Source organism: Rattus norvegicus, chromosome 1 (genome assembly GCF_036323735.1).
Source record: "Rattus norvegicus strain BN/NHsdMcwi chromosome 1, GRCr8, whole genome shotgun sequence".
Taxonomy (NCBI): Eukaryota; Metazoa; Chordata; class Mammalia; order Rodentia; family Muridae; genus Rattus; species Rattus norvegicus.
The window spans coordinates 125,291,672-125,303,064 of NC_086019.1; the positions used below are offsets into that span (position 1 = coordinate 125,291,672).

Below are 11,393 nucleotides of genomic sequence, written 5' to 3' on the forward strand. Positions count from 1 at the left end.
TCGAATACCTCCCCAGTTCCTCTTACGTCAATGTGCTTCATTTCTGAGCTCAGACCACACCACCACCCCCACCTTTGGACATGTTCCATGTTGCTAGTGGTTTGTCCCCACTTCATAATGCAGCACAGTGATTTTTTTGAACCGTAAATCTGTCCCTGTCACTTGCCTATATAAACTCGTGCTTAAAGAGTATAAACTAGCTGAGTTGAGGATCTATAGTGCGCGAGAAGGCATCTTGAGCCAGTCAGGACTTTGGTAGACGCCCCTCTGAACAATCCACTTGTGGTGGTCGGGGGCGGGGAAGGGGCGGGATTGAGCCCCCTCCCTCCTCCTTCTTACTGCGGAGAGCTGCAGAGCCAGCGACACTCTCAGTGTGAGCTGCGCTGCGAGCTGTGAGCTGAGAGCTGTGAGCTGCGTGGCGGAGTAAGCCAGGCAGTAGCACTTGGCTGAAAGCTGCGGTGACAGCCAGGCAGCTCTCCCTGAGAGCTGCTGAGAGAGTCCGGCAGCGCTGGCTGAGAGCTGCGGAGAGAACCCGCAGCACTCGCTGAGAGCAGTGGAACAAGCCAGTCGGCAACCGCTTCCTATTCAGCTTTCAAGCTGGAGGGGGATCCTGGACAGCCACGTCGGCATGCTCAGCACTGGAAGAAAAAGCGTAGCAACCGGAGACGGGCCGCCGCCAGTCAAGCAAGGGACATGTCGCAGCTAAGTACGAATCTGGGTGATTCCAGCCCTCCGGAGTCCCCAGTGCCTGCAGTCCATAGCCGCCCTACGGTTCTGATGCGGGCCCCGCCTGCTTCCTCCCGGGCTCCTCCTGTCCCTTGGGATCCACCTCCAGTGGACTTGCAGGCTCCCATGGCTGCTTGGCAGGCTCCTCAGCCTGCCTGGGAGGCTTCGGAGGGCCAGCTGTCTGCCCCAGTGGCTCAGCTGGCCCAGCCTCCTACTCTAGGGGCCCCAATGGTCCAGGCTCCGTCGCTTGGGGGGGCGATGGCCAAGCCTCCAACTCCTGGAGTCTTGATGGTCCATCAGCCCCCTCCGGGAGCCCAGATGGCCCAATCTTCAACTCCAGGAGTTCTGATGCTACATCCTTCTGTCCAGGGGGGGTCTTTGGGAGCTCATCCTCCTCCCCCAGGAACCCCTATGACACACCCTCCTGGGACCTCGATGGCGCACCCTCCTCCTCCTCCTCCCCCTCCTCCTCCTCCTGGGACCCCAATGACCCACCCACCTCCTCCTGGGACCCCTATGGCTCATCCTCCTCCTGGGAACCCTATGACCCATCCTCCTCCACCGGGGAACCCGATGGTCCAGCCTCTCCCTCCGGGAACCCCGATGGTTCATGGGGGGCCACATGGAACTCCAATGCCGCATGCTCCCATTGCGGCGACACCGATAGCCCAGCAGCCAACTCCAGGAGTCCTGATGGCCCAGCAGCTGACACCGGGAGTCCTGATGGTCCAGCCGCCTGCTCCAGGAGCTCAGATGGTCCAGCCACCTCCACAGACGGCCTTGATGACCCAGTCTCCAGCTTCGATTACTCCGATGGCCAAGCCTTCAGGTCCTGGTGTCGTGATGATCCATCCTCCAGGTGCCAGAGGTCCAATCATTCAGACTCCAGTATCAGGAGCACCAATGGCACAGACAGTGCTGCCCCCTGGGCAGCCTCTGGCTACTTGGGCCCCACAGGGTCAGCCTTTGATCCTACAAATCCAGTCTCAAGTCATAAGGGCTCCTCAACAGGTTCCCTCTGTACCACAAACCCCCCAGGTACAGCTGGCCACACCCCCAGGCTGGCAAGCCACCACACCCAACTGGCAGGTGACTCCCCAGGGGTGGCCCACAACGCCTTTGACCTGGCAGGCTACACAGGTGACCTGGCAGGCCCCCACAATAGCCTGGCAGGCCGCTCCACCTGTGCGCCAAGGGCCCCAACCCATTCGTCCTGGTCCCCCACCCATTCGACCTGGGCCACCTCCAGTACTTCGACAGATTCCTCCTGTGATCCGTCAGATCCCGACTGTGATGCGGCAAGCACCTCCACTGATCCGGCAGGCCCCGCCGCCTATCAGACCAGCTCCACATGGCATAGCCGGCCAGCCTCAGCTGTGGCAAGTCCTGCCACCACCGCCTCCACTGCGTCAGGCTCCACAGGCTCGTCTACTGCTCCCGAGGGTGCCAGGAGCGCAGGTGCCTACAGCACCACCAGTTGCTCAGATACATTTGGTGCCACAGTCAGGCCCACGGGTGCCCCAGACAGTACTGCCAGCCCAACTTTCTATCCCAATTCCTGTACCCCAGGTGGCTCCTCAGTCTGCTCCCCGGGCTGTACATTGCCCATCTATCATCTGGCAGGCCCCCAAAGGACAGGCCCCCGTGCCTCAGGAACTCCCAGTGCCACAGGAGCTCCCAGTGCCACAGGATCTCCCAGTGTCAGAGGAGCTCCCGGTGCCTCAGGAGCTCCCGGTGCCGCAGGAGCTCCAGATGCCACAGGAGCTCCCGGTGCCGCAGGAGCTCCAGGTGCAGCAGGAGCTCCAGGTGCCAGAGGGGCTACAGGTGCCATTAGAATTCCAGGAGGTACAGCAGGCCCAGGCAATGGGCTGGAGGGCACCCAAGGTACCTACTCACTTTTGGCAGTCTGTCCCTGCCCAGGACACCCAGGAGCAGCCCACTCAGATCACCCATGTGGAGCAGCAGCAGCCCTTTCAGGGAGCTGCAGCGTCCCCCAAGGCACTGCAAACTCAGCTGCCTACCCATCAGGCCCAAACCACAGGCCTGCAGGCAGAATTGCCTTCAGTGCAAGTGCAGCCCTCTTGGCAAGGCCCACCCCCAATCTTGCAGGCCCATCCTGGAACCTCTGCTACACTGACGAATTTTCCCCGGGGCTCCTCTAGGTCACGTATGACTCCATCCGGAGAACCTGGCCCCTCTTCTCTAGAGCCTCGGGGCCCTCCTAGGGAACGTAGGGCGCCTGCAAAGGACAAAAAGGGTCCTCCAAAAGAGCGCATGATCATTGGTGCCACCTTCTGTGCTCCGAGGGGAGCGCCAGCTTCCAAGGCTTACCTGCCAACTGCCTGGAAAAACTTGCCGGCTTCATCAGAGACATTTCCTGCCACCTCAAGGGTCTTCCCATCTACCTCTCATTTCCAGCCTGCCTCTACTGATGCCTTTAGAGGCCCATCTGCCACCTCAGAGAGCCCAAAGTCACTGCCATTTGCTCTGCAGGATCCTTATGCCTGTGTAGAAGCCCTGCCTGCAGTTCCATGGGTTCCATATCCTGATGGGAATTCCTCATCCGCATGTAAAGCAGTGCCAACCATCCTGATGGTGACAGCAGCTGCCCCCCAGGCAAGTGCCACTGATGCAGAGGCTTCCAAGTCCTCAGAGCCGCCAAGACGCTCCGGCAAAGCCACCAGGAAGAAGAAGCATCTGGAACCCAAAGAAGACAACTGTGGCCACAGCATGCCCTCACGTGACAGGCGGGGACCCCGATCCTGGGAGAATCCCAGTCAGAATGACTGGGAAATTCAGAGGGCAATGCAGCTACTGGGGGACCGGGAATCCCTCTACACTCCGCAGGGCCTGAATGACTGGGGGTACCCCAATACCTCTAGGATGCCAAGCAGCTTGGATGGCCCTAGCACTTCACGGGACCAGGGATTCTGTGGTGGCTCGGGTGGGTCTCAGACATGGATGGCATCTGAGGTCCCACCAAGTGTCTCTCGGGGATCCAGTACTGCTCAGGAGGACCCCGATAGGGAGACTCAGCCATTGTCTCCCTTAGATGAGAGAGCAAATGCTTTGGTGCAGTTTCTCTTGGTCAAAGACCAAGCCAAGGTGCCTGTCCAGCTGTCGGAGATGGTAAATGTTGTCATCCGAGAATATAAAGACGACAGCTTAGACATCATCAACCGTGCCAACACTAAGCTGGAGTGCACCTTTGGTTGCCAACTGAAGGAAGTTGACGCCAAAACCCACACTTACATCATCGTCAACAAGATGGCGTACCCCCAGTGTAATTTGCTGGCATCCTACTTAGAGAGGCCAAAGTTCAGCCTCCTGATGGTGGTCTTGAGCCTCATCTTTATGAAAGGCTACTGTATCAGAGAGAATCTGCTCTTCAGTTTTCTGTTCCAGTTAGGACTGGACGTCCAGGAGACAAGCAGTCTCTTCAGAATTACAAAGAAGCTCATCACCAGTGTGTTTGTGAGACACAGGTACCTAGAGTACAGGCAAATCCCGTTCACTGAGCCTGCAGAATATGAGCTTCTCTGGGGACCCCGAGCATTCCTCGAGACCAACAGAGTGCATATTTTGAGGTTTCTGGCCGCACTCTATGAGAACCAGCCCCAGATCTGGTCATGCCAGTACCTTGACTCACTGGCAGAGTTAGAATACAAGGACGCAAACGACGAGGAGTCCCATGACAGTGATGATGACTCCCACGACCCCACCAGCAGCCCCCATCCTCACTAATAAGTGTTACTAAGACAATTTCGTACCTGTGGGTCCAAGGCCAAAGGCAACAGACAATGGGGGGGCGGGGGGACACTGTGCTTTCTGGTGTTTTATGGTATTGTTCTGTGTGCGTAAGTTTTACAGCCTGTTTTTAATATTTGCCAAAGCTTTTGTACAGTTTTGTGAGACATTGATTTAAACTGGCTGCTGTATTGTTTTGTACTTTGGCCTCCGTATTTTTAAATGAGATCTGTGGTTCCCTGTTTGGTGTCTTAATTGTTCTGTTATAGTATCAGAGTTGTGTTGCCTTTGTGAAATGAAATGGCAGTCTATTTGTCTCGTTTTGTTTACGTAAAATCAGAACATTCTTGGATGTTAACATGACTCATTAGTAAAATACTGTCTGGAGAAAAGTGAAGATCTATATCTATATAAATATACTTTCAGCAGAACATAAAATGTTTGTCTTTATGCTATTTTTGAATCGGCATGGTGGGAGCCACACTTTAACATGCTCTATACACAAACACCAAGATTACTATCAGTGATAGTAAAACCTGTGGATGCTGACAGCTTCCTAGAAGAATATTCCATTCATCCTAAAAAGTGATGTAGTGGTGGTGGGTGGTGAAGCCAGAGATCTCCTTAAAGAGAAAGTAAAACTGCACAAATAAGACAGGCCAAACTACGGAGGAGAAGCCCATGGTCCTGCCAAGGCGGGACCCCCCCCCCCGCTCCAGTGTAGGGGAATGTCAGGGTGGGGAGCAGGGAAGTGGGGATGGTTGTGGAGGGGGGAACACCCTCATAGAAAAAGGGGAGGGGGATGGGATAGAGACGTTTTTGGGTGGGAAACCGGGAAAGGGAATAACATTTGAAATATAGATAAAAATATCCAATAATATATATGACAGGCCAAACTAAGAGGACGTTGTGTGTCCCCTCTGGTTTAAATTTTACAATAACTGTTCAAGTTAGGCATTATATCCAGCTTGTAGGTGGGGCTATAAGACACAAACAGGTTAATTAAAGCATGTATATGGTGGCACTCTGGTAAAATTACAGCTCCAAGCAGGAAATCTCTTCAATGGTATTTGGAAAAGGAGGACATTTTACCACAGGACCATAAAATGCAAATTTAGTAGCCATATGTAAAACACCAAAGAGATCCCTGTGTGTCCCATGGAAGATATCTAGTAGCTCAGATGTGGAACCCATCAACACACACTACACTGATACCCGAATGGAAACCTGTTCCCCTAAAATAACAGGATGCAACCAGAGAAAAGAAACCTAAGGTTTAAGGCATTAAGAATTCTGCAGAGTACAGGTGACCATTGGAAGTGGAGCTTGGACAACTGCAGGGCACTTCCTTGACATGTGCTGTCCTATGAGAAACTCCTGAAAGAAAGTGGCTAAATATCTACAACTAGCCTTTAGTTACAGGAACCCAAGGAGAGGAACTTTGCAAAGGGCTGACCAGCCTGGATGTTCCAGTCAATAAACTCATGTGCGTATGAATGTAGTTTACATGAAAAGACTGGTTGAAGGTCACAACTTTTAGACGAGGACAGAAGGCTTCTGCATGCCACATCTTGTTCTGTCTGAATCAAGAAATCCAACCCCACGTCTTCCCATTCTTCCTGAAAAGCAAAGAGCAGGGCAGGCCAGCAGCAATGATAGAACTTTTCTGCCATCTAGTGGCCAACTAGCTGTTGCACAGCTGATGTTGAGACCACTGTCTTTCCTGTAAGGTATTTATTCACTCAGGTGGTTGCACTTTTTGCTTCACGCTCCTACCCATATTTTTACTTCTGTTTGTACCCCATTTTTTTCTCCTATGTGGTCATTAAATTAAAACAAATTCCCATGTTCAACCCAAGCTTTATCCAAGGATTACTGCCCTAAGTACTGTCGCACTGCTACTTAGAACCACGTGGCAAAGTGTGTTTTGCCATTACAGCGTAAACTTTGCATGGCAATCGGCCCCTACTATTAGCTTCACCTCTCTGGAAACATATGAATGATCCACTGTGTATCCAAACTTTACTAAAGTTTGGAGGATAAGATGATACTGAAAGACAGTAACTCAATCTTTAACATTTGGCAACATTAAAACTATGCAATGTCTTGGCTAAGAACAGGTGTACTGTAACTATAAACTGGCACATGGATCTAAGGAAATACAATTTTTATGGTCATTTCAACAGTTTTCTTAAAAATATGTGGATACTGGATCAATTTTTCCACACATTAAAATTTGTAACTTGAACACCATACCTCAGGCACAGCAAGTCCCTACATAACACATAGTAAAACAAACAGAAACAAAACAACAACTGCAAAAACTTTCTTATCACATAGTGGATATCATAGTTAATGGCTGGAAAATGTGTTAGACTGTATGTATATGAGAAGCAACAAAAGACCTTTTTCATTATACGTGCAAAACTAAATTACTCAATTATTCTACCAAAGAGTTGAACCTCTAACACTGTAAAAGCAGGAAGCAGAAATAGTCAAGACATGTGGAAACACAGTGCAAAACAGTGGGGTGAAATCAAATTCAAATTTCTCAGAAGTGCTGAAATGTAGATAGATGCTGTAGAAAGTTTTTAGAGATACAATGGAGGACAATAAAACACCTCTGAATAACTAAATAACTAAATACTGCGCACAGAACATACAAACAACAACAACTGCTGTGCTCTTGGATCTCCCTATCATTCAAAGGCAGGACTATTGGATAAGTATTAGTTTCTATTGATTAACCTGAAATAGAACAAAATTGTCACATAGAACAGCATATATGAATAAGGTTATAATACAGATTAATACAATTTACCATTAAATAAGTTCAACTGATCGAATCATTGATAGCTTTAAACCAACAAATAACTTACAAAAACAATCATCAGATAGGCATATATTGAATAGAAACAATTGTATTATAGGTGAACAGTTCCTCACAAGGAGAGCTGAGGGTGGGTAAGAGAGGACACCTAGTATTTTGGATCCTCCAACAAGAAGCAACAGGCAAGATGGTTTAGAAAGTTGTTGCTAAAAAGACATTAGACTTCCTCAGAAAACAAATTCCATTTTCCCCCAAGACATCCAGTTTAGAAAAATAAAATCCTAAAAAAGGAAGAAAGAAAGAAAGAAAGAAAGAAAGAAAGAAAGAAAGAAAGAAAGAAAAAAAGGAAGAAAGAAAGGGAGAAAGAACGAGAGAGATAAAGAAAGAAAGAAAAAAGAGGGTTTGGGATTTAGCTCAGTGATGGAGTGCCTGCCTAGCAAGCACAAGGTCCTGGGTTCGGTCCTCAGCTCTGGGAGGGGAGGGGAGATAAAAACCTGAGATTACACTCTAAAAAGTTTATCCTCAACTATTTAAAACCGGGTACTAGAGTACAATAACTATCTAATGACTTCAGTAGCGACCACTTTTTTTAGCTATGATTTCTAGTGAAGAGAAATGACCAAAATTATTTTTCTGCTTTAATATATTCATTAAGTAAATTCTAGTCTAAAGCCACTACCCAAAGACTATACATGGACTGACCCTGGGCTCCAACTGCATAGGTAGCAATGAATATCCTAGTAAGAGCAACAGTGGAAGGGGAAGCCCTTGGTGCTGCCAAGGTTGGACCCCCCCCCCGCAGTCAACGTGATTGTTGTGGGGAGGGTGGTAATGGGGGGAGGATGGGGAGGGCAACACCCATATAGAAGGGGAGGGGGAGGAGATAGGGGGATATTGGCATGGAAACCAGGAAATGGAATAACATTTGAAATGTAAATAAGAAATACCCAAATTAATAAAGATGAAAAAATAAATTCTAGTCTAGATAAAACTTTCTTATGTTGAGAAAGAATTGAAGACTATTTAGAGGTATCAAGTTACATGCAAGCTAGAATGTCAGAATATCTATCTAAAATAGGTTCTATACTTTGCAGTCAGTTTATTCTAAATCATTGTTCCTTGGAGAAATATAGAAAAGGACAAGTTATTTATCAAGGCCATACATCAGCCAGGTGTTATGGCAAATACAGGTTAGAAGTCAACACTGTGATCAAAGAAACATTGCTCTCTAGATTCAAAGTCCTCATGTTTCCCAGCAATACTTACTCCATTGCACATATAGCTCATGGCATTTATTTGCTTTCTGAATTGGAGGGGCACCCAAAAGCCTTGCTACCTTCTCACTGGCTGTCATAGCACCCAGAGAGATACAGGGTCATCTCTTTACACTGCCTGTGCATCCTAAAAGCCTAGAAACAATCTTCTTCCTAGATATGGATTTCAGGTTACAGCAGTGTTGCCATCTTGTCTTGGCTTTTTCTTACTCCCCACACTCATCGCTGTGGCAGACTGTTCTCTGTGTTCTCCAACCTTCACAGTTCTTCCCCTCATCAGACCTCTACATAACAGTCATGATAATCTCTTAACCATGATAACACTCTATAAAGCTTAACCCATCTTGAAGCAGGAGGTGGCTCTTAATGTTGCTGAGTACAACACAATCTATCTCAATTGACTTTGCACATCTGGAAGGTCAAATACAACCGTACAAAGGAGCATTGCCCTCCCCCCACCCAAAAAAACTTATAAATGAGACTAGGATGTCCTGTGCTAGGAAACCCAAGGAATCACTCAGAAAACTGAATTTAACTTATTTTTATTTAAAACTGTTTCATATAATAAGTTTTAAATCAACTTCTCTCAGATCTTTGCTATCTTCTAAACATTGAAATCATGCCCTCTCCCTCTCTCTCACCGCCTCCCTCAATCTCTTCCCTTCTGTCTTCTTTTTCTCTCTCAGAAAAAAAAAAAACAAAATCAAAATAAACAACTAAACAGAGGCTATAAGATATTCTGCCAAGAAGTTTCCTAAGGGAAGATAATCCTCTCTCCAATTTACACCACAATTACCTGTTCTCTGTTATCCCCAGATCATAAGTATAAAGTGACATATTTTTTTGATACAAGGTCTTCTCTAGAAAGAGCCGTTTGAACGGAAGACATTATGGCTCTAACTTGATAACCTTTTTCGACCTTTTCCTGAATGTAAGCAATTTCGTTTTTCCTTGTATCTCATGCATCATGCAGGACTTCCTTGAATTTTATAAGATTTTAAAAATAGTACTTCCCTTTCTGCTTGAAGTATCTTCCATTATCAGTTCCCTCATGCTATGTTTATTGGCACTCAGGAATACGCCCTGGAAATTCTGTTTTCTGTACAAATAGCTCAGGGTTCTACAGGGTGAGAAATCATTTGTGAGTGAGATACAATGCCTATGTTACTAACTATTGTGAAACATTCTTATTACAGATGTTAGTGATGCCCAACCTTTCAGCATTTTTTTCTACCCACACTGAACGTTTCTACTGAACGTTTAAGGAAAAGATACTTTAAGTCACTGAAGTCACAGTATCAGTTTTCATAAATGCAAGGCTGATGGCTGATTAAAATTTCTTTCTGGGGGCCAGGGAAATGGTTCAGTGAGTAAAGTTCCTTGCTTCCAGGCCAGTTAACCTGAATTTGTTTCCAAGAGCAACATGCCAGAAGGAGAATAACAACTCCAGAAAATTTTCTTACAGAGAGAGAGAGAGAGAGAGAGAGAGAGAGAGAGAGAGAGAGAGAGAGAGAGGAAGGGAGAAAGGGAGGTGAATAAAGGGAAGGAAGAAGTGGAAAGGAAGGTATGAGACAGGAGTGGAGGCAGGGGGATCTAAACCAGCTCAGTGGTTAAGATCATGTGCTGCTCTAACAAAAGACCAGTTCCCAGTACCCACAACAGGTGGATCCCAACTGCCTTGGAAATCATAGGCCTCCTTCTGATTTCTATGGGCAACTTCATGCACTTGCACAAGTATACATTCATGTACATAAAAAATCAAAAGACAAACAAAACTTATAGCAACACATATATTTTATCTTATGAGTGATCTGAATAAAAGTAAAAGTGCTTCTCTCGTTGTAAACTTCAACACTCACTTTCATGAGGCCATAAATCAAAGGGTCCTCCATTGCAAGTATTCACATGTAGCAACTGCTTACAGAGCTGTCCTCATGCAGCACCAATAAGCCTGCTTGCTTTTCTGAGCTTTTACCTCCCCACAAAGCATAACTTCTTCCTTTATTTTATCTCTTTTTTTTCAAGCAATGGAAAATACTCACGCATATTTCCCCCGTCCCTCTGGGGTTTACCTGTTTTTGGAGGCCCCAAACCCTTCTGCCATGCAGCTGCTTCCTGACCACCATGGCTAAGCCTGCCAGATTTCTTTAAGCCTAATACAGACAAACAGAAAAGCACCTGCTCTCTCCTCCTCCTCCTTTTTCTTCTTTTTCTGCACTTCCTGTAACTTGTCTGCCCAGTTGTTTTTTTTTCTCTCAAAAATTCACTAAATCATCCCTCTGATTCTCTCTGATCCCATCTTTAAGTTCGGTCTCTAAAGAGATCAAGAACCCACAAAAGAAAAACCTGATTTCCACAGCAACAATGTTTTTAAGATGGTCTTAGTACATTAAAGACCCTGTGTATCAATCTGTGGTTAGAACTATGTACAGCTGTGATTGTGAAATGAAATGTGATGTGCACAGATGTGAACAGGTAAAGACGTAGGAGACTAGTGCATACAAAATTATGAGTGAGCGACCTTTTTACACAATTATGCAGTTTATATGGTATTAATTTACAGCGGTTAATGAAATTCTCTTGACATTTCTTCTGCTCTTTCGTTAATTTATTTATATATTTATTCCTTTTCAGCCCAAAATCAACCTCCCAGTCCTTTCCTCACATAGATCTTCTCTCCAATCCCCCTCTTCTTCTCTTCTCAGAGGATGAGCTCCCTCTGCAGGGTATCACCTTCCTGGCACATCAAGTCACTGCAGGATTAGGCACATCCTCTCCTATGTAGGCCAGACAAGTGTGCCCAGTTAGGGAAATGG

At 47.0% G+C, this 11,393-nt stretch overlaps 1 protein-coding gene across 1 annotated transcript; it reads left to right on the top strand.

Annotated features, from left to right (window-relative positions):
* Positions 1–361: 361 nt before the first annotated feature.
* Positions 362–4,904, top strand: Magel2 (MAGE family member L2). Its single transcript, NM_001401238.1, has one exon. It carries the CDS (start codon positions 694–696, stop codon positions 4,468–4,470), a length of 3,777 nt encoding a protein of 1,258 aa, NP_001388167.1. The 5' UTR covers positions 362–693; the 3' UTR covers positions 4,471–4,904.
* Positions 4,905–11,393: the final 6,489 nt, after the last annotated feature.